The 24,113-nt window shown below is 45.4% G+C and overlaps 1 protein-coding gene across 4 annotated transcripts in view; it reads left to right on the top strand.

The window, feature by feature from the left end:
* The window catches only part of DRC11 (dynein regulatory complex subunit 11), a 106,899-nt gene that overhangs the window by 35,375 nt on the left and 47,411 nt on the right, over positions 1–24,113 (top strand). For all 4 annotated transcript variants that reach the window (XM_077180965.1, XM_077180966.1, XM_077180967.1 and 1 more), the window contains 2 exons: positions 17,537–17,621; positions 23,592–23,714. In XM_077180965.1, coding sequence (XP_077037080.1) covers positions 17,537–17,621; positions 23,592–23,714 — 208 coding nt within the window. The remainder of the gene's footprint in view (positions 1–17,536; positions 17,622–23,591; positions 23,715–24,113) is intronic.

Genomic DNA, 24,113 nt, shown 5'->3' on the forward strand with positions numbered 1-24,113 from the left:
AAGCAGCACAGAATCTGAAAAATAGGAAGGCTAAAACCTGAGGCATCAGTGTCAGGCACTGCCTATTTCCCACTCCATGCACTCTGCTTTTTTGGAGTCAGTGGTGAAGCTGCCAGGCAATCCCTCAGCAGGGAAGCCTGGCCAACAGGACAGAGAGGGATGGCACCCCAGCAGTGCCAGCAGCAGCACCCCCTCTGCTCTGTTTCCAAGGTGTAAGAATTCCTGCCTTTTAGTCCAATACAAGGCCAGGGAATCACGGCTCCAAACCCAGCCGGGCTTGCGTCGCTTTCCTGTCCCATCTGGCTCACCTCAGCCTGCCAGCACTGCTTTCCAAGCAGCCCAGGAGCATGGACTGCACACTCCACACAGCATGGCAGCCACTCCTGGAACAGCTGATGGGAAAATTGCCTAAAAACCAGGTTTGGTGGCACAAGCCTCTCCAGCAGACAGTTGTCCAAAAGCAAGGGCCAGGCTGAAGATCCTTGAAACACAACCAGACATGGAGCCCTTTGATCACAGGCCTCTTCCCATGCAATGCCCTGTGAGTCTGGAAAAACCATTCCCTTCTTCTCTGCCACTCCTGCAGGGGCATTCCTGCTGTAGGAACTCCTGCAGGAATCCCTGCTGAAATTTGTATTTACATTTAAATACATACTATGTAAACCTTCTATCAGACTTTAAAAATTCCCTACAAATCCATTTCACACACTGCAGGGGCGTTCCTGCTGTAGCAACCTACCCAAAAAAATGCCTCTTTGGTATTTGGCACTTGATATTCAGCACAGAGAGGAGTTGCTGTCTACAAGAGCTGTCTGTAGATGGCTGAAGAACCATTCTCTTTTCACCTAATGAAAACTCTCATTACTTGTTTTCCCTGTCATCATTGTCACATGCTCACAAACCACTTGCACGTGACATTCCACCCAGGAGCAGAAGTTACCAGCTAGGAGCAGCTGTGAGCTCATGGTAATAATCAGGATTTGGGTATAAATAAGTGGTTGTCTGCTAATTCCACCAGATGAGGATGAGCTGAACTAAATTAGAAAGAGATCTGTACCTGCACCATATTTTCTCCTGGAGCTGAATACATCTTCACCTGCTCTCTTGTACTTTGTGCAGTTTACACAAACCAAATTCTTCTGGGAATAGCACAAAAGGAGATTCTCCTTCTGAATTCCTCTGCAGGGTTGTGTCTCTTAGCCAAATCTCCTGGTTTTCCTCAGGAGAGTGCAGACAAGCTCTGAATTATGGAAATGAAGCTCTGAAAGAGGATGGCACAACCTGGGGTGTCCTCTGCCCAAACACTTGGTCTTCCTTCAGAAGTAAAGAAACATTATTAGAAGAGGCAGTATCTGGGGAAGAGGGTTTCTATCAGTAGTTTCACCTCTGTTTTGTGACAGAGCCAGCAGTCCCAGGTTTTGCCAAGGCAGCAATCCCTGTATCCCAACAATTAATGCTGGTGAGTGCCTCTGTCCCCTGCCAGGAGGCATTTCTGCAGGGACAGCTTCCATTCAGCATCCCTCTCCCTGAACACAGCCCAGCCTGCTCCCAGGTGCTTTGGGGAGTTTCAAACTCCAGCAGGAACCCCCTAGCACAGGCTGTCCAGGACCCAGCACAAATATCCTGGCAGACAGAGCCTGCTGAGCTCCTCGCTGCAAGCAGCCATGGCAGTGACTTAAAGACCATCTGTGGGAACTGAAATCCTGCCTCTGGGCTCCCGGCTCAGACAGCCTCCAAGGCTGATTAATTAATATAATTAGGAGCTGTAAACATTAATGGGTAATGTTCAAACCTTTCCTAACACGTTCTTAAAAGCTTCCACTGTGTAGTTATCTGTTGAGTAATTCTGGCAGGCATCTTTAGGGCTGGAGGGAGCAGGGGAATGGAATGCAAATGCTCCACTGGCTCACGGGAGGAGTGAACCAAAGCAAATAACCCACTGGGTTCCTTTAATAGAGGGGAAATAAGTTATCAGAAACAAGAGAATTGTTTGTTTATGGCAGGGGAGAGTGGAGCCAACAGCTCTGCAACCTGTTTTCCCATAGATTGGAATCAACTACCTAACCTGAAAGCCATTTAAAACAAAACGACAACAAAAAACCCCTTCAGGCCTTTCTTGCTTATGGGATCATCTTTTTAGAAGTGTGAACCCCTCTAATTCCAAAGGAGGGGCAGCTGTTATGAAGTCCACCTGCAGTTAATCTACTTTACTGGGTGTCCATGGATTTACAGGAGGCAGGGGACACCTCTGGAAGCTTCTGTGCAGTGGCAGAAGTTGCCTCCTTGAGTGCAAGCTCAGAATTTACGAGTGTGCTGACATTAATGGAGGCAGCTCCGTGGCTTTGGAGGGCACCAGCAGGAAGCCCCTGGATTCACCTATTTCCCACACACAGATAAATCTTGGCTGCAGGTATCTGAAACAGCAAGGCCACTTGAACCCTTGTGTCACATCTCCAGAGAGGCATTGATAAGATCACCAATGCTGCTTTCTAAATCACCACAAACTCCAAGATAACGTTTTATTTCCAGTTTGACACTTGGATTTATGATTGCCACCTCTGTGCAGTGATTGAAAACACATGCAAAGGGCTCTTTGCAATCCTGGATTTTGCTCATTCAACTATCCAAATTTCTAAGGAATTAAAAGAAGCTTCTTAAAGCAGCACAGGTGCAAATTGAGCTCCCCAAGGGGTTTTCAACATAACAAGTAATGCTCCTGCACTCTTATTTAATCACCAAGTGCACCAATGCTGCACATAAGCACATCTTCACCAGATTTCCAAACACTGTGATTCCTTTCCAGATAGACACTCAGCTATCTCAGATCACAAAGCCCTTAGGGACCTTCCCTGACTGAGCTCTCCTTCCCTGAGAGGTTTTGCATTCACTGGGAAGAGGGTCATGTCCTGATGTTATTTAATTGTCCTCATTCTAAGCAGACTCCCATTGACTTCCACAGCGATTCAGAGAATAAGACATTGTTGCTTTTGAGCCTTTTTCAAGGCTGTTACAACCAGGCAGAATCACAGTCTCGTTCTCCAAGCAGTTGACCAATGCAAAGCCAGGAAAAAACACATCTCAGTGCCGTGGCACTTGGGGCTTTCTGCCTCTGATGGGGTTTTCCCTCAGCACCTTTTGCAGGAATGCTCAGAACTTCCAGCATTTGTGAGCTGTTACCCAGCTCTCCATCAGGCAGGATTTGCACTGCACACCTCTTGCCACACGTGCACACAAATGATGCAGAAGCAACATGAAAAGCTCATTCAGATCTCAACAGCCTCACACCAGCAAAGCAACAACAAGCACAGCTCTTCTACAGACCAGGCTCTCCTCAACCTGCTTGCTCCCAAATCACTTTGCCCAAAAAGGCTTTACCTTTTCCCCACCCCATTCCTGCCCTAGTTCCTGTCTCTGTAGTTTTATCTGTAGACCAAAGGCAAGATTGTCCTCAGCCTGTGTGAATTTTTACAGGGATAGCAGAGACATTTCTGTTCCAAAAGGCACGAAGACCAAAGAGAAAGGTAAAACTCCTGTGAGCAAAAAGATGGGTCCAATTAGACATTTTCATTTATTTAGCATAATTATGATGCCTTTAACTATATTGATCCATTCTCACAGACCTGCCCATCCTGACCACTGCTCTGTAGGATAACTCCAGGCTTCCCAATTTTTGATTTGTAGCACTCTAGAAGCAAAACTGACCATTACAAAAAACTGAGGCTAGATTCCCTTTCCTACTTTCTTCAAATGGCTGCAAGTGACCCACGGATACCCACAGTCCACTGACCTTGAGGCTAAGCCTCCTGCTTAGAATTAAAGCTCCTAAAAATATTCCCTCCTTTATACATCCAAAAGTCTGGAATCAGCTAAAGTAAATAGCATTAGTCTGAGCTGGCCCATTTGCACACAAGAAAAATAAAATCTGGTGACTAATTAGTTCATTTTCCTAAAGCACTTCATACTCATCTCCATAATACTTAGGAATTAAAAGTCTGAAAATGCAAAGTGTTCCCGACCTAATGCAGCAACCCCCCCAGTGAGATTCCCAAGGACACTTCCCAAACATTAGGTTTATTTGTTGTCATAGATACTCACACAGACACAAACATCAGTGGCACCCAGGGACTCACACTTGCCAGCAGCTTGTTATAATAAAGCTCTACATGTCTGAAAGGCAGGATTGGGCTTTTTTTTTTTGCTTTTTTTTCCTCTGGAAAATCCTGCAGGCTGTGCCCGTTCAGTGGGTGTGTTAAGCTGCTCCTCCTCTGTTCCTTTCTCAAGCAGAGTCCTAACACAGCAGGCTGGGTTTCTGAAGGCAGGAACAGAGCAGTGGGGTGTTTCAGACTGATAACTGGGGCCTGATGTTCACCTTGGAGCTGGTTTCTCTTTCAGGAATCCAGCTAGATACCTACTAGGCTTGGCCCAGGGGAGCCTGCTCTGCCATCTGATCTGCTCTTGGTTTAACCAGCAGAGCCTGGTCCTAATCAATGAGAAAGAAAGAAAGGAAGAAGGGAATGAATCCCAAGGGGAAGGGGAAGAGCCCCAGCCCAGCTATTATTTCACTCTACTGTGACAGGGAGAGGTGTCTTCTCCAGCAAGTTAATACAGAGCAGGAGGAAGAAGCAATTTTCCCCACTTCCCCATTTCCAACAAGCAAAGATCTGCTGGGATACAGAAACAAGAAACAGGCGAAGAAAAAAGAGCCAGGAGTCCCACTGGTGCCTGGCAGAAGCACTGAAGAGCCAGTGGCTGGCAGAGAAGAGGTGTTTAATGGGTATTCTGGGAAGAGAAAGACTAAGGGAAAAGCTCAGAACTAGGGAGAATAAAAATGAGCATGAAGCACAGAGCAGTGGCTCCCAAGCTACAGCCCTTGCTCCACAGATGGATCTCTTTGGAGAAGCAAGCAGAGGAGCTGGAAAAGGCATTTTCAGCCTTGGCTCTGTAGAATGCAAAGAAAAAAGGAGGCAAGTGGGGTAAAAAAGAACCGTGGCATGGACTGACACAAGCAGAGCAAAGGGAGAGCAGAAGCAGCCACGAGGAGCTGGAGAGGCAGAATCAGAAGAGAAGGGATGAAAGAGGCATAAAACTGGGGGAAAAAACCCTATGAGTTACCATTTTGATAAATAGGCACAGTTAGGACCAAAGACTGACAGAAAATAGGAAGTGTTTCCAAGGCAAAGACAAAAGAGCAGTTCCCAAATGTCTGTGGCAGGTGAATATATTAAAAAAGACTTGATTGCCAAGAGAACAGATTTGACTTGGAGAAGATGAAGGAATCAAGTCATGGCTGGGAATGTGGCTGTGGATGACAGCCTGTTATTCTTTCCCCCAAGAGAAGAAGGATATGTTTCATTCTTAAATCCAGTTGTTTCCCTGTTTTCACTGGCAGGGGCTTTTTCCCACTTTTGCACCCTGGGGACCACAGCAGGGGAATGTCTGCTGGAACACGAGGCTGATTCAGGGCACTGTGACTCCAGTGTGCCAACAGGATTATTTAACAGGCTGCTGACAAGTTCCTCAAGTGCTGAATTCCAAGTGAATTCCACACCCAGCAGAGAAAAATCCAGGCTTACACTGCAAATCCAACAAGCAGGAGCTGAGGGGGAAGGAGGACACAGGCAACAGGAGCAGGTTATCCCCTAAACCTCAACATCTCCATGGTGGAATAGCTGGAACAGGCTCTAGGTGACAGCAGAACACTGGCTGCAGTCCCAGGGCTGGGAAATATGGCAAGCACACTTGAGACAAAGCTTTTTTAAAAATTATTTGATAATTTTCCTCAAGACTACCAGGCTGCTCCTTTGTTAGCTGGGCAGTGTGGGTTGGTGAGCACCTAGGAAAGCTCTTCCCAGGGAAAAATTCAAATTAAAGCCACTCTGTCCAAATCCTGTACTCAGATTCAAGGCTGAAAAGGTTTGATGGCAGTATTTCTGTGGGCAGAGCAAGAACTTGCCTGAAACCTGAGTCACATCCATTCCTTCCAGAGCCAATGTGTTTCAGTTTTACTGGGAATTTCAGCATGGGAGAGATTAGTCAGACTCCATCAAGCAGGTTGTTTTTATTATCCAGGTCAGAGTCCAGGGCTTTTAAGTCATGCTGCATTGCAGCCCTGTGCAGAGACAACAGAAATTCTAATTATTTATAGTCATTTACTCTAAAAACACCCAGCTATTATGGTTTGTGTGCTGTGTCAGGCAGGCTTAGGATCACCCTAGGCTGAATAAAAGACATTTAATGGCATATAAGGGAGTTTAGGTGGCTCTTCTTAGGCTCTACTTTTACAAAATAACTGTATCAAGAGTAATAATAACTAAATCAGTAAGATCTTGTGCCAAATACAAATGTGTTTGAATTTCCCCATCCCTGGAAGAGTTCAAGGCCAGTCTGGACAGGGCTTGGAACAACCTGGGACAGTGGAAGGTGTCCCTGGCCAGTGTATGGAATGAGATGAACTCTAAGGTCCCTCCAACCCAAACTATCCCTTGATTCCACAACTTGAGCAAAGGGTGTAGAAGCATAAAAAAAGCTGGTTCAATATTTCCTGAGACATTTATGGAATAGCAGGAAACTTCCTGGCCCTGAAATCTGTTCAAATACTCCCCTGTCTCTTCCCAGAGCCCCTTACTGCCTCAGTAATCCTTTGGTGGCTTGGAAAGGAAGTTTACTCTCCTGCTTTGTGTTCCTCATCACACAGGGAAACCAGCTCTAAAACAGCTCTTCCCAGATTTTTTGTTTTTTTCTGGAAAGCATCTCTGATCCAGCAGCCAGTCCTGAAGCTGCTGCTTGAAAGCATGGCTGTGAGTTAAAGCCAGTGTAGCTGCAGGACTCCTCCAAGCATTCCAAGGCAAAGCACAATTGTTCCAAAACTCCAGAGCCAGAGCTGTGCCATATGCTAAGGTGTACTTCCATCACAGCTCTCAGGGCTGCTGCACAGGGGGTAACTCCATCCCATGACATCCTCCCACTTCCATCCCCTCCTGAAAAACCCCATCTGACACGTGGCTTTGTCCCTGTCCCTGTCCCTTGTCCCTGTGTGATGCCAGCCTGGCAGCGAGGGTAGGAGCAGCTGATTGCTGCCTCTCCCACTTGTGTGCCTGCATTCCCTTCTGCCCAAATCTCCCCATCCCTTGCCCCAGGGAGCTCTGCTATCCTGCAATGAGGCCATCCCAGACAACTGATGCTCTGCAGAGGCCTGGCAAGCAACACAGTCACGTCTCCAGGCCTGGAAAACAACACAAAAGATTGAGCAAAGCTGCCCTGCAGGGCTCACCTCCCAACTGCACGTCCCACCCCACCTTGCCTGTTCCACCACTTTGGGGAAATGACCTGTGTTTGGGCTCTCTGCTGCTTCCCAGAGCAGGCTCCAGCTCCAAATTGCCAGAGAATATCCCTTTTATCTCTGGTTTTCCAGCCTCTTTGCCACGTTGCCAGCAACTCTCAGCAGCACCGACCCCGTCTACCAAAGAAATTATTTAAAAGCACATTATTAAGCCATCATTTAAATTAACAATAATAAAAAAGCTGCACTTTGTGCTTATTTTTGATTAAATCTGAGTGTACCCCACTGAGTAATGTGCAGAAGGAATCAGTCATTTTGAGAGGCAAAAGGTATTTAATTCTATCAGTCTGCACAATTCCAACCAATTTTGAGAAACTATGGATCACGCACCAGAGCCACACCAAAGAGGTACAGGATTAGAACATCCTAATTTTTCTCTCCCAAAACTAAAAAGGTGATAGTTAAGGAACCTGGCACCTCCAGGCATTGCAGTGTGTTTCTTGGACTGCAGAGATGACTGGGGTTTTGAGCTAAAACTCCTGATAAATGGCTGCTCTTAATACCATGCCTGGCTTAGAGCTGAGCTCATCTGGAATGTTTCTCCTGTTTTTTTCCCACACTTTTAAAATGCCAGAGTAGAGGTTCTAAATTATTTTTCTTTCTAGTGAGCTCTTTGGTTATCAGCATTGGCCAGGAGTGTAAACATCTCTAATTTTATAGATGGGCTCTGCAACATTCTCCTTTTTTCCCTGGTTTTACACTCCCTGTACACCTGATGGGGATTTATTCCAATAAGGCTGCAGAAGCCACTTGGGATGAATATGGAAAAATCAAGCACTGAGACTGCTTTCATCTGCATGAAATTGCCTCAGAATTATCATTAAATAGCTCATTTATGCTTTCACATAAACCACAGAGAACCAGATCTCTTGAAGTGGACAAGGAGCTGTGCCTGAGCCATGAGTGTTCCCTAGGGGACAAGAAGGTCAAGGGGATCCTGGGGTGCATTCCCAGCAGGTCAGGGGGGGATCCTGCCCCCTGCTCAGCCCTGGGAGGCACCTCTGGGCTGCTGTGTCTGCTTCTGAGCTCCTCAGGACAAGAAGCTCCTGGAGGGGTCCAGCAGAGGCTGCAGAGGTGATGAAGGGATTGGAGCATCTCTGAGGAGGAAAGGAGGAGCTCAAGAGCAGCCACAGCAGAGATGGGACCTCTGTAAAGTGTATAAATATCCAAAGGGTGGATATTTATATATCTGGATATCCCAGAGCATGGACCAGGCTCTGCTCCTCAATGGGAGGACATGAGGAACAGGCAGATGCTGATGCCCAGGAGTTCCACCTGAGCAGGAGGGAGAAATTCTTCCTTGGGCAGTGACCAAGCAGTGAACAGAGTGTCCAGAGAGGCTGTGGAGCCTCCCTAACTGGGGATATTCCAGAGCCATCCAGACACAATCTGTGCCCTGTGCTCTGGGATGACCCTGCTGGAGCAGGGAGGCTGGACCAGACCCTCACTGTGGTCCCTTCCAACCTGACCCATTCTGGGATTCTGAGCAGTGAAAGAGAAAGCAGTGTCTGGTTACATCCCTAAAACCCATTTTCAGCTTCTCCTTTCCCACTGACCTCTTCCTGCTGCATCACAAGTGCTTCTCAAGGCAGTTCAGTCTTGGGTGCAAATAGTGATTCCAGTTTTAAATGAAATCTCCAGCCACTCTCCCAAGTAGTGATGCAGTGCCTGATGAGGTGGTCACACTCTGTCCTTTGGAAACTCCTGAGGTTAAATCATGGTCAGGCAGCACGTCAGGGGCACAGTGATGTGTGAGTGGGACAGCCATGACACAGTGCCTGGACAGCATTTTAATCCTGAGAGGCAAAAAATGAGTTCTGCCAGCCTGGGCTGGATTTCTGCACTGATACCACAGCCATAAGGCAGAGACAGGAATACTGAAATGTGTCTGATGCCACCTTTGATGCCACCTCAGATCCATCCATTTTCATCACACTGCAAAAATTCCATCAATGAAAATCACACCATTTCCCCACAAGCAGGGTTGTCTAATCACCATAGCACTCCTACATGTCCTCCTTGTTGGAATATTAGATATGTAGTATTGAAAATAAGGGTGGATCAAAGCACAGAGCTTCTGTGCTCCTCCCAGGCTCCCATTCCCAATTTTCCAGGCAGATCCAAAGGGTGTCCCTTTGCACAGCACACACAGGGAGGCTGGCACACCCCAGGAGCACTGCATTATCCTCAGTTTTAAGTGATGGGCCATGGCAAAGCAGTGTGGAGCAGCCAGGTTAGAGCCTTCTTCCCCTCCTGTAGAGATGCATTTTGGTCCACCTTGACTTCTGAGAAGCAAAAACATTTGCTCAAATTTCTCATAAACAAATCCCATAAAACAAAATGCTCTCTTATACTCTATTTCATTCCAAATCCCAAAGAAACTTGTGATGTTGGAGGGCAAGTTATTTCTTTTGGCTGGCCTTGCTAGAAAAAAATGGCATGCTTTATTTTCCTCTTTACAGGATTCATATTGTGTTAATAAAGTACTCTTGATTCCCTCTGGCTGACTCTGCAGGAAAACTATTCTTGAAAAGCTCCTAGTCTGGGCTAAAGTAATCTTGCTTAAAACTGCCCATAATTGTTTCAGTCCCTTAAGTTGAATGCTGAGCACTGGAAATTCTGCCAAATTTGAGCCAGGATTGGGTGTTCTATGCTGGCAGGATAAGCTGACCAAAGGTAAGGAATTCAGTAAATGCAGAGGGAATTTGACCTGGTGTTTCTTTGAGCCAGCTTCTGTATTTCTGACCTTGCTCTGAAGAGAGTGGAGAGACATGAGAAGATCAAACCAGATGAGAGTTTAATGGGAGCTATTCCATCAGCGAGGCCCCAGCCCTGGAGCAGCCCCTGGGGGCAGCTCTCCTGCTGCTCTCCTGCTCAGCCAGGGCTGCTCTCCTGCTCAGCCAGGGCTGCTTACCCTGTTCAGCAAGGGCTGCTCACCCTGCTCTCCTGTTCAGCAAGGGCTGCTCACCCTGTTCTCCTGTTCAGCCAGGGCTGCTCTCCTGTTCAGCAAGGGCTGCTCACCCTGCTCTCCTGTTCAGCAAGGGCTGCTCACCCTGTTCTCCTGTTCAGCCAGGGCTGCTCTCCTGTTCAGCAAGGGCTGCTCACCCTGCTCTCCTGTTCAGCAAGGGCTGCTCACCCTGTTCTCCTGCTCAGCCAGGGCTGCTCTCCTGCTCAGCCAGGGCAGCTCTCCTGTTCAGCCAGGGCAGCTCTCCTGTTCAGCCAGGGCTGCTCATCCTGTTCTCCTGCTCAGCCAGGGCTGCTCTCCTGCTCAGCCAGGGCTGCTCACCCTGCTCACCCAGGGCTGCTCACCCTGCTCAGCCAGGACTGCTCATCCTGTTCTCCTGTTCAGCAAGGGCTGCTCTCCTGTTCAGCCAGGGCTGCTCACCCTGTTCTCCTGCTCAGCAAGGGCTGCTCTCCTGCTCAGCCAGGGCTGTTCTCCTGTTCAGCAAGGGCTGCTCACCCTGCTCAGCCAGGGCTGCTCACCCTGCTCTCCTGTTCAGCAAGGACTGCTCACCCTGCTCACCCTGCTCTCCTCCAAAGGCTGGAGACAGCCACCAGGAAGCTGACACTGGAAAGAAGCCTGGGGACAGCCAGACTGGCAAAGAGGGGGAGCAGCCCTTCATCCTCAGAGGAAGGCAGCTCTGGTAAACACAGGGTGATCAACAACTCCAAAAGAGTTTCCTTCTGCAAAGGAAACACACTCGAGGAATTTCAGAGCTAGAAAACCAAGCATGGGGTAGTGCTGGATCTCAGTTTTCCCTCCAGGGGCAGGCATGGGACATCCAGGTGTCCTCAGATTCATCAGGAGATGCTTTCAATGTTATTCCACACCTTGCAGCTCTGCCCAAAGCTGTTCTGCACTGCAGGAGTCAAGCCAAAAACCCTAAATAACCTTCCAGGGATTTGCTTTCCAGCTCCTTTAATCTTCCCATTTCCATGCTTGATGGGTACATTGAGTGTTCTCTAGGTTAGTCTGAGCCTTCAGCACAGCTTGGTTGGTACCAGCTCTTGCCAAGCAGTTCAGTTCTATCAGCCAGGATGTGATTTCTCCCAGTCCTCAGTTAATTCAAATAGGAGCTCTGAGAAAACTTTGGGCAACAATTTTTGAGTGTGTGGAGGGTCATGCAAAATCAGAGCACCAGAACGTTTCATCAGTGTCAATATTGCAAAGTTTTTCTTCTGATTGTAGCAGGTTTTCTTTTAACTTAAGCTAATATTGGAAGAATAAGTGGCTTTGGTTTTCCTTGGCATTATTCATGCCCAAGCTGCCTTTTATTCCCATTCAAAAACCTAGGAGCCATTTGCAGTGCTATCATCCATGTCTCCAATTATCTCAAGGAGAAAAACCTAATCCCATTTTCAACCAGCAATGATTTGTCAGAATTTTGAAGAGAAAAAAAATAAAAATTGAAAAATCCTTTTCCCTCGTGGTTTTACAGCAGGAATCAGGATAAACCAGGAGTCCTGGCAGAGACAGCTCATGCCCCAGCCCACCTGAAGGGGAACAGAGATTCCCATTTTTCCATTGCATTAATTACTTATTGCTATCCCAAAAAGACCAGAAGGATCCTTGGAAAGGTAATAACTTCATGACAAAGCAGAACAGACTCTTTTGCTGCAAGAACTCAAGCAGCTTATGAACAACTGCACTGGGTCAGCCAAAGGTCTACCTTTCCTGGCCAGTAACACCACATGTAATAAAACTATCAGGGAGAATTACCACATTCCTCATTTAGCTCTGTCCCCTCCAACAACTGTTCCCAACTATTACTTGGCTTTGAAGTTCCCTTCTCCCATTTCAGATCTAAGGCAGGCACTGGGGACCCAAAAGACCATTCTAATTATGATAGTTACTATAATAAAGGATATCACCTTTCCCCACAAACCTTGCCTCCTCATTCCTCCATGGGAATGCTTTCCCTTGCACATTGTTGGCCTCACTATACTTGATCTTCAATTTTCAAAGCTGAATATTTATGCAGAACAATAAAGTTTCTGATCCTCCAATTACCCTGCACTGAAATGCTTCCATGCATAACAAGCACACGTACAAGCAAACACTGGGAGGATCAGGACCTGAGATAAAACATCAGTTGTAATGTTGCCTGTGTCCAAACTCATTAAAGATGATAAGAAGCCCGTGGAAATCAATCTCACTTTAGAAGTAATTCTGTATTTGCCCAGGTTATTTTTTCTGGAAGTGATTTTCAAAGAGCTAAAGAGATCACAAATACAAAAGGGAAAAAAAAAGCACCACAGCAAAGACACCTAAAATAAACCAGCACTGCTATTTAAGCAGTCTGAGAGAATCCATATCAGGTGGGATTACAGAAACAGGCAAGAACTACACAACTGAGGAGGGTTTTATTTCCTTAAAGAGCTCCCCCCTCTTTGTGTCCCTTTTCTGCACAGAACACCCCTGTGTCCCTCCACTCAGAGCCTTCACCATCATTCATGCCTCCTCTTCTGCACACAGCCCACATCTTTTCTTCCCCTGAGAAGAGTTAAACACTCTTGTTCCTCCAAAGAACAATTTATTTTTCCTGACAAGGCCTTTTATGCAATTAGCTGGAGAAGCCCTAGCCAAAAAGAAAGAATAACACATGTAAAACCACGCCAGAGAACAGAGTAGGTAGGAACTTGTTGAGTCTATTACCAGACAAAATGTTTAAATCAATGGTGTGCTCTCATAAATCAAAAGCCATATTTAGTCCTAACTATAACCATCCCTGAGCAATGTGGAATAGAGAGAAAACACTTTAGAAAAAATTTGAAGCTCCTAAACGAGGACAGGAGGAAGCAGCAGATGAGACAAGCACAGTGCAGGGTCATCTCCCAGACAAAGAATTTATTGTACAGGTGAGAATGGAGGTGCCACAGCATCGAGGGCTGAGCAGAGCCTGCCAATCACCCCGACTTGTCCCAGTCTGGTGGTGATTTGGAGACATTGCAGAACCATTTGAACCTAGTTAAAACTTGAACATTTATGTGGGGTTTGTGCTGTACAAATATTGAGCCCAGAAGAGCCAGAACTCTTTGCTACAGATCACAGACAAAAGGATTTGCACTGCAGACCATAAAAGATCATTCTTTTTCAATTACACTTGACAGGTCTGAGTTATTGTAAGAGGAATAGGTTTGGAGCAGTAACAGTGAACTAGAGAACATAATGTAATTTGAGAAACAGCACAAAAACCTCATCACATCCTTTTCCTTTTCAGCTGGGAGTGCAAGATCGTATCTTTTCACCCCTCCATCCTTGTTCATCCCTTTACTCTTCCACTTGAGCTGCTTTGATTCAGATTTAGGGCCCCCATTCATCCCAATTAGATGGCTTTTCTGTAAAGCTGCTTTCCAACCCCTGCTCTGCTTCCGTTGACAGGATTTCAGTGCTTTCCAGAAAAGTGAGGGATTTCTCACATAGCACAATTTCTAAAGGTCCCTTCTTCAACAGCATCCTCCTCAGCACAGAAACCTTGAGCAGTTGTGTTAAAGCAGTGGCTCTGACCCAAAGAAGGATCTTTTTGCCTGCTGTGAGCTCCAGCACTCCTCATTTTTATTTGCAGCAGTGCAAGCAGAGGCTGCTGCTCGGTCCCTGGGAACAGAAAACGAGGAGCAGGTCACCCCCAGGAGCCATCCTCAGCTCCCTGCCTGCAGGCTTTGGGCTCCTGAGGGCCTCCCCAGGCTGCTGCTGGGGTTTGTCTCACAAGGAGGAGGTTTCTTCCTAGCCCTGTCCTTCCATCTCTCCTTCTTTACTCTGTTCAGCCACCGAGTCCAGTCCCACCATGGGATTTTATAAACTTCATTTGTTCCTTCACGCAATTGGTTTTTACTGGAACTGTGTCCTCCCCAAGAAATCCAGGACAATTTGCTTCTGCTTTTGCTTGCAGTGCTTAGCACGTTGTCAGCACTCCCACTGAAGCAATCACACTGAAAATAAGAGTTGCTTCTTCCAGTTCTGGCATTTACACATTTTTATGAGACGCTGGAAAAGTACAGTTGGATATTTTTCCCCCTTGCAAATGCTGAGACAGTAATAAGTAACAGATTCACAGAGTTCTGACTCGGATCTAGGTGTCTCTGACATGTACCATGTCTTTCAAATATATTACACACTCTAATGCTCCTGTTATCAAGAGCTTAAGCTTTTTACATCCTCCTCTCCCCATCAGCAGTGGAACCAGGGAGGATTCTCATCACAAAGCTCCCCTGCACACTTCCCACAAAACAAAGCAGTCTGCTGGGGCTCCAGTTGGGAGCAACTTCTTGCATCATCTGGGATCATTTTCTTACACTATTATTACCTCTAATCACCAATACTTCAATGTTTCTAGGAAGTTTCAAAAGGGGAAGGCGGTTAAAAATTATTTGAACAAATACTATTGTGAAGAAAGCTCAGAATCCCTCCAGAGTGTTTGGGACCTCCTCCTAATTCAAGAGCTGTTCATGGGACATGCCTGGTGGGACCCTCTTCAGCCCTAGATGGAGTGTACCTTATCTGATGGCACAAAGATATAAGAATTTAAAATTATAGAGTGGTTTGGGTAAGAAGGGACTTTGAACACCATTTAGTCCCATCCCACACCTTCCACTGTCCCAGGTTGCTCCAAGCCATATCCAACCTGGCCTGGGACACTTCCAGAGATGGGGGGCAGCCACAGCTTCCCTGGCTGCTCATTTTATTCTGGTGTTTCCAACTGCAAACCAAGGAATTTAGGTCCAGTTGAATCCAAATTAACGTCCTAAGATAAATGCCCGAGACAACCCATTGTGATGGCTCTGAGTAGAACGCTGCCAGAAAGTGAAGGGGGAATGAAAATTGAGATTCATTATGTTTAAAGTGGACTTTTGACCAGGAAGATGAATGGCTGCATTTTTCTGGGCAGATTTACAGGCCAAATGAATCCCTGGTTTAACCTCTGAACTTGGAGGGTTTCATAAAGGGAGGAATTTGCCTATTGGGGGTCACACATGTGAATTCCCAGGCATTACAAGATTGAAGCTGTGGTCATTTCAACCTAGAAGAGAAAGAGGAAAACCCACAAGAGGGTGGGTAGGGAAATAAGATTTAAGAGTGCTGCTTCCAGACCATCAGACAGCAATGGATACACTCAAGAAGAAAGCAGATGCCCTGGATGAATTAGAACATCAAACTGTTTGGTACTCTCTGCTCTCAGGTCACTGATGACCATGGAAAATCACATCCTGCAGTGCCCTCAGCTAGAAAATCCCAGCTATCCCTGACTGCTCAGTAAATGCCTGACCCTCTTCCCATGGAAAATCCCAGCTATCCCTGACTGCTCAGGAAATGCCTGACCCTGTTTCCATGGAAAGATGGACATTGTCTTCTCCTCGTCTCATTTTTTAACATAAGCACCTACTGAAGTTGCTACCAAAAAAACGTGAGAGGAGCCACATCACCCCAAGCAATTGCACCCTCTCAGAGGAGGAGAATCACACAGAAAATACAGATTATAAACCAGAAAACCCTTCCCAATTTCAGAATATGGTAAAATTTCTACAGCACTCAGATGTACTCAGCATACATCCCCAAGGTAAATATCACAGGATGGTTTGGGTTGGAGGAACCTTAAAAAGAATTTCATTCCAACCCCCCAGCATCTCCAAGAGCTGTAAATGATTTAAAAAGTGAAAAAGGGAGTACAAATACCAAATGTAACATGAATAAATATTGGCAGCTGGCCCTGGTATCATGTTCAGTGGGCTCCCAGCTGATTCTTCACCCACAGTGCATTTGCCTTTCCTTCCTCCCAGCTGGCACTGAGGTAGCAACAACCTCAAGTACAAATTTTGGGAAGTTTTTTACTGTTACCAGACTTGTAGCAGCATTTAAGGCTTCACTTAACATAAAACTGAGCTATTTTCTGGCTGTCTGTAAAAAATGGAACATGAGCTAACATTAAATAATAGATCAGGCAGGGTTTTGAGGCCAAAATCCCATTCTTAATGGATTTTTAAAAAACACACTGACAAGCACAGCCCTTTGTTGATGCAGGCTGGTTTCTGGGAATGCAGTGACGAAGGATTTGCATCTGTTTGCATGTAGAACTTGTAACTGTGGAGCAAGCCAGAGCTCCCAAGCACAGATGAATGTTTGTTGATTCTGCCCTAATTGGTGTTGCATTAATAGCAGCAAGAGATCCCAACCCTACACGTGGTGCTTCAGAAACAGAACAGATGCTCTGTTCCAATGATCTCAGCTTAAAACTGAGCCTGCAGCTTAACACCAGCCTAGCAAAGTCCCTTAAGGTACCACTTGTTTTTAAAAAAAAATGAAAACATTTTTAGGAATGGTGTTGACCTTTCTGAGCTCTTTTCTTCTCCAGGGAAATTTAATTTCATTTAGAGGAAATATAACCATGCTGTTTGAAAGTATCACAAGGGTTTTTCTGCACTGTCAGAATTTTCTTTGGAACAGAAAAATCTTCCTGATATTACCAAATAAACAGAAAATATTACAAATATATTCCACCAAGCAACAAAAGGGAAAGAAGTTAAAGGGTTTTATCAGTATAAATGGCCTTGGGGCTGAAATTATTTTCTATATCTTTTAATCCCTTTCTGAAAGGTCTGGAAGCTCCCTGTGTTACCCATGAAACCTTCCCACAGTTACCAACTGCCCCTTCCCAGCTTCCATTGCCACCAAGTCCACTGGAAATTTAGGAGTGGTAATCCTCACATTTAGAGATTAAATCCTGATTTAAGCAAAATAACTCTTTGAAAAAAAAAAAACCAAAAACAAACTGGATGTTGAAAGCAGAGAGTTGGGCTATGAACATGAAATAATATAAAATAACATAATAGCCATTCCCAGAACGATCTGGGTTGGAAGAGACCTTAAAGCTCATCCCTTTTCCCCTCCTGTCATGGGTAGGGACACCTTCCACTGTCCCAGGGTGCTCCCAGCCCTGTCCAACCTGGCCCTGGACACTTCCAGGTACAAACACTTTAATCTCCATCTCTCAGCTAGGCAGGAATCTGCAGTTTTAGAAATTTCCCTGAGAATTTGCAGTTTTTGTTGGGCCATGGGATAAGAGACATGGATTGGTAACTGTCTTAATGAACTTACAGGACAGAAACCACTGCCATAAGAAGCTTTCCTGCTATCTAACATCTTTATCAACCAGGGGGAAAATGATGAATTCTAATTCCTCTTCCACTTTTTTTCTCCCACAGGCATGTCACAGGCAGGTTTCCTGACTATCCCCCTGAGAAGACAGGTGGTTCCAAGGCTATTATTATTGAAAAACATCCAGAGGAGGTACTGTCCCTCTTTTAGTGAAAAAAACCTCATGGTGTTGGAGATGGATTTGCTACAAAACATGTCTGTTTATTTAAGTAGCAATTTTCCCTAACAGTGGCTCCAGTTCTCCAAGACCCTTATGGTTAAAAGCTTTTTGTTGCAAATATAAGAATGAAGTTTTTTCCCAGGGTGTTTTCATCAGGTGCTAAAATCTGTTCCCTTTTGGGCTGTGCAGCCACTTAATCACCACTGAAGGTGCTCAGGTGATGGGAAAGTAGAGAACAGCAGCAGAGGAGAGTTTCCAGTGCAGGCAGGGCTAAGCCTTGATTTACTGCCAAGGCTCATTAAGCAAATTGAACATCCCAGCCAAGGAAGTATCTCAGTTTATCTTGTGTGTTGTAGGTTGTTTTTCCTGGTAAATCCCTCTCCTGATTTCTCTGGCTAATGGAAGTGGCTGATAATCTCTTCCTCTGATCACTGGGTGTCACACAGGGAAAGTGATTAAGCCCAGCTGAAGGCAGTGCTGAGCCCTTGGAGCCTTTCCCACCCATCCCGAGGAGCCAAGGGGGTCATGGCTCTGGTAGGGGAGAACAGGAAGCAGGATTTGGCCCCTGAGTCAACCACTGTGCTGGGCTAGCAAAACTTAAGAGGTCAAAACCCAAATTCTGTGGTCCTGAAAGCCCCACCCCTGAGATTGTTGCATGATTTTTCTGCAACTGGTGCTCTAACGCAGGCATGGTAAAAGAGAATTTTTATAGAATCACAGAATGGTTTGGGTTGTAAAAATCCTCTCATTGCAGCCACCCTGACACCTCCCACTAGCCCAGGTTGCTCAGAGCCTCATCCAGGCTGGCCTTAAATGCTTCCAGGGTGGAGAATTTTGGATCCAGTCCTCACTGGGATCTCTGTGGTCTGGGGGGATGTAAGGACAGCACAGAGCACAGCACTAACCATCAGCTAGCTTTGCTAAAAACACAGGAAAACTGCTGCAAAGAGCTCCCTGTGCCCCACTAAAACTGAGTTTGGGGCATGCTCCTGCTTTTAGCCAAGTTCAGGGGCTAAACCCTGCTGGGCTCTGCTCTGCTGTGTGGAGTTTGTGAGGTCCCTAGGATGAGGTGAGAGATGAGAATCTGACTCCATGTTCTCAGAAGGCTGATTTATTATTCTATTCTATTCATATTATAGAATGCTATACTAAAACTCTACTAAAGAAAGAGAAAGGATACATCAGAAGGCTTTACAAGAATGAAATAATAAAAACTCGTGACTGAGTCCTCAGAGTCTGACACAGCTGGCTGGGATTGGTCATTAATTAATAACAATTCACACGGAACCAATCAAACATTCACCTGTTGGTCAACAATGTCCAAACACATTCCAAAGCAGCAAACACAGGAGCAGCAATCAGATAATTGTTGTTTTCATTCCTCTCTGAGGCTTCTCAGCTTCCCAGGAGAGGAAATCCTGGCTGAGGGATTTTTCAGAAAATGTGACAGTGACACTGCTGTTCAGGCAGGCAGAGGGAAGGAGACCCTCAGTGAAGTTTTCAGCCTCTAAAGCAGAAACTCCTGCCAGAGTCCAGAAGGTTTTGTTGGGAGCCACCCAACAAGTGGGGCTGACTGCTGGGGAAGGGTTTGGGGGATGTGGTGCCAAATAGAGCTGCCAGCATCAAGGATTAACACAGCTGGGGAAGAAAACATAGCAAGGAATTATTCTGAGCAACACTGGATATGGAGGTAGATTGTGGAGAAATGGGTTTAACTTCCCTGTCATGCTCCTTGCTTTCAATTCCCACCTTCAGCTGCTTTGTTGCCTTTGCTGAGCATCTGCTTTTTCTTTGCATGGAAAAATGGAAGCCAAAAGTCTGGAGAGGTTGTTTTAACTGCTTGTTTTCCCTGCACTCTGGAAAAAAAAAAAAAACCTTCCTCTATTTTCCTAACAAATTTTCACTAGTAATTATCTGATTTTCACCAATTTTGGGGCCTGGTTTTTTCTCCCTTTTTAGCCAGCAGAATGTGTGTCACAGCCTCAAGAGATCTCCCCAATGCAGCTGGCCAGAGAAAGTTCAGTGCAATCATGATTTTACCTGAATGTCAGACAAGTAAAACATTTTTTGTTCCACTGAGTCAGCCTGCATATTAAAAAAATCCCTGAGGCCACTGGGTTTGTTCCACACACTGGTCTACTGGGCAACATAGGGAAGGAAATCCTGGCCCCATGGAAGCTGATGGGAGTTCTGTCCTTGACTCCAGGGGGGACAGGAGTTCACCTCTTGTCTCTATGAGCTCCTGGATGAGCAGGGGTTGGTTACTCCCAAGTCAAACTCCATGAAAAATCAAGACTGAGCCGTATTTAAAAAGGGAGCATTTTATAAGGCTTCAGTAAAGACACTTTGGGGAAAATAAAATACAAATTAATCACTTCACGAACCATTGCTGCATTATTATGCATTCTATATTTCTTGATCCTTTGACAACCCTGACCTTACTTGACTTTGTGATGTAGCTGGCATTCTGCACAAACTGCTTCCATGACATTTTACAAATACCTTTCCAAAGACATCCCAATGCACAGCACTTGGTGCTTCAGTCAAAAAAAGAAGTGCTGTCCCTCAAAAAGAAGCTTTTTCTCTGCTTTACTTGCTCTTCAAGAGAAATTTAACATTCCAGGACATTGGTGTAATCTCCCTGCATCTGTTCCAGATTTCTGTCCCTAATGGTTTTTTATGTTTTGCTCCACAGATAATCATCAGTTGTGACAATTTTTAGCTTTGCCCTTATCCTGCTGCCAACAAAATTATGATCTTTCCCTGTAGCGCATTAAGTCTCATCACCATGAAAATAAGCCAAGAGAGTTGCCATTTCACAGGCACTTCCCCCTCTCCCAGCTCCTCATTTCCAATATTGAATAACATTGAAAAACAAAAAGAAAGGTGTCAGAGAAGGACTAAAAGCCTTAAAATATTCTGAATATTTCTAGTTAACCATGCAGGAGGGAAACTCTACTTGGCCTCTGTTAAATTACACAACACTTAAAATGCTCACCTACAGACAACAATCTACCTACCCCAAAAAACCACACCAAAAATCCTCCATAAAGAAGAAACATTTCCTAGATTCCAACAAAACTTCTTTCTGTAGAATTAATATTCCAAGAGAGGAATTTTCCCTCCAGGAACACTGGGCTGTGTCCCTGTGAAGTGTTAGAGCCAAGCTCTGAGGCTGCTCTCACCTGCATAGCTGGAGACCCAGCATTCCCAAACTCACCCTAGCCCTGCTTTTCTTTTGGGCCCACAACTCTAAAAGGCAAGAAGTTCAAGTAAGGTTTTCTTTCAAGGAATAAGGGAAGGTTTTATTCCTGAAGAAGAACTTTTACCCGAGCCAACACCAAAACTTCCTGAGTCTGAGGACAGCAGAACAAGTGAGTCCTGCTGGCAGCTGGAAGTTTTCTTATTCTTGGCTCATACAAACCAGCATTAGACACTTTCATTCACAGGCTACACTCTGGTTTAGTGCCTAGTTCTTCCCTTGCCTCCAAAAAAAAGGAGATTTGCACTGCAAGACATTAGAAACTGATATAGGAATACAAAAGTCAATTCAACTTTCATGGAGCATCAGTTTTAAAGGAAATGTCTTTTCAGCCACTGAAGAAAATGTTACTGGAGAAGAATCATCACTGGTACAACAGGAGTTCTAGGAAAGACTGGGAAAAAATACAAAGATGCTAAAATTCATCTGCTCCTGCTGAAACACAGTCTCTTCCTCAGTATTAAGAGTTTGCTAACTACTTTCTGTATCATTTCAAAACCAGACAACCTAGCAAAGAAAAGGGGAGTCCAAAACAACTTAAGAAAACATCTACTTCTCTTTCCACAATGAAGTTTTCTCCAGAGCAAAAAAAAAAACCAAAAAACCCTACACTAAAATGTGGGTGAATTGCCTACTCATCTCATACTAACATTTCCCTTTCTTCCCTCCTGTTTTGTCAGATGGTTCAGGCATCTTCTTGCTGTGATATTTTCTGGGTTCCCAAGATGAAGGAGGAATTGAGAATCTGACTCCATGTTCTCAGAAGGCTGATTTTTTATTTTATTATATTATATTATATTATATTATATAAAAGAATGCTATACTAAAGTATACTAAAGAATGGATACAGACAGAAGGTTTAACAAGAATGAAGAATAAAAACTTGTGACTGACTCAGAGAGTCTGACACAGCTGGACCATGATTGGTCATTAAGTAAAAACAATTCACATGGAACCAATCAAACATGCACCTGTTGGATAAACAATCTCCAGACCACATTCCAAAGCAGCAAACACAGGAGCAGCAATCAGATAATTGTTGTTTTCATTTTCTCTGAGGCTTCTGAGCTTCCCAGGAGAAGAAATCCTGGCTGAGGGATTTTTCAGAAAATGTGGCAGTGACACCTTGGAGCTGGAGGGGAAGTGGTTCTGGATAAAAGAGCAGAAGCCACTCAAGGTTGGACACACAGCTTACCCCAGCTCTGCAATCCTGGAGCTGCTTGGAGCAGAGCTGGAGCAGCTGCAGCAAGGCCAGGCAGAGGCACAAGGACACTTGAGCTGCTCAGCGCCATCCCAGCAGGTTCATGAGAACACAAACTCTGGCTCACCCCTTCCAGCATCACTGCTCTGTGCAGGAACATGAAAGCAGATCAGTGCACTCAGAGTGTGGATGCACTGAGATTCTGCCTGCAGAATGGCCCTGCTGCAAACAGGGACCTTTTGTCAATCCCATGTGTGTGTGCAGGTATCCTGCTGGGCAGAGATGCTGGGGATGGTTCTGCTTCCCCTCTGCAGGCAGAGCAGAGCAGAGGTGCCAGGGCTGGGCTCTGGCTGTGTAGGAGCACTGCAGTAAAGGATACACTCTGAGTAGCTGTGTTGGTTTTGGATCCAACAGGCCTGCTGGGACACTAAAAAGCTATTCTGAACTCCAGTCAATCTGTTAATCTATCCCAGGGAATGAAATGCTTCGCTGCTTATCAGCACAAGATGTGACTGAGCAGTGCTCAGGGCTTGAATTACCATATTTAATTAAATGTAAGGTACTGAAAGGCTTGAGGAGAGCCACTAATGGAACTGCTACTAATGGCTGCAAAGCACAGCCCTTGTCATTGTCCCCTTCAAGCATCCAGTGCTCAGTACATTAAAAGGTGTACTTGAGAAAACAAATATTTTCACTGTTACAGGAAACACATCTTACAGGAAGAAATGTTTTATTTTCTACTCTTTCACAGTACTGCCAGTATTAGTGGTCCATTAATAAACTTCAATGGGTTTTCTGATTTAGACTCATTAGTGAATGATCTTAGAATTCCTCTCAGGGACAAGAAAGCTGCCTACAAACAAGAGAATGGTGGAAGCAGCAAATTTTCCCCTGCCTTTTTCAGATAATAAAGTATAATTGGCCAGGATCTAAAGATATGGGAATTGATGGAGCTGTAGCCAGTTATCAGCTGCTGCTTGCTTGCAGGGATAAAGATGCTGAGCTGTCCCTGTCTATCTGTCAGGGTTTGTCACAATATCTCCATCCAATCTCTCTCAGCCACTAGAACAATTTCAGTCTTTAGCCATATATTGAAATCAGACACACCTCAGGGCAGCCTCTCAAAATCCATTCCTGTAAAAATCAATCTGCCTTACAAACACCCAGACAAATTCATCATCTGGGTCTGAGATAATTCATTATGAATTCATCATCTGGGTCTGAGTCCAGAGGGAACTTGGAGTTGTGTGTCATTAGAATATTCTGCTCTGGACAGCTTCAGGAACTGGTCTTACTCCATAAAAGCCCCCATTATTTGGGACAGAGAAATCAGGCTTTCCCCAATGATAAATTGGGATATTCAGCACCTGTGCTGCAGTTGGTCAGCACAAAAAGGCTTCTCTGGGATGGTCTGGAATTCAGAGTGCAGCCTGTTGGATATTGTGTTTTCCAAATCCCTTTCCTCCCTGCCTCTTTCAGATCCTTGAGGAGCTGGCTGCCAAAAAGGCACAGGCAGAGGCAGAGAAAAATGAAAAGGATAAGAAGGGAAAAGAAGCCAAGGAACCTGCCCCAGAGAAAAAGCCACCAAAAGTTGAAAAGCAGGTAAGGAATGAAAGCAGGTTGTGAAGCCTCAGGTGTGGGCAGGGGCTGGAAAGTGACCTTAAAGTGGTCACCAAAGCTCCAGGCTCAGGTTCAGGACACCAAGAACTGGCTGGGGTTGATCTCTCTCAGCCTTCCCATGACCTCAGGGATTCTGGGGAACTTTTTACCTCTCATATTTTAGGAATGGCCACAATTGAGCTCAGTGGGAAGAGCTGATGGATGTGCAGACTGTCAGGGACATCAATGAGAGCAAAAATCCATTTTGGGGCTTTGAGATCATTGCCAGGACACAAAGTGGTAACCAAGCATTCTCTGACCCTCTTCCATGGAAAATCCCAGCTATCCCTGACTGCTCAGGAAATGCCTGACCCTCTTTCCATGGAAAGATGGACATTGTCC

The sequence above is a fragment of the Agelaius phoeniceus genome, chromosome 7 (assembly GCF_051311805.1).
Source record: "Agelaius phoeniceus isolate bAgePho1 chromosome 7, bAgePho1.hap1, whole genome shotgun sequence".
NCBI classification, from domain to species: domain Eukaryota; kingdom Metazoa; phylum Chordata; class Aves; order Passeriformes; family Icteridae; genus Agelaius; species Agelaius phoeniceus.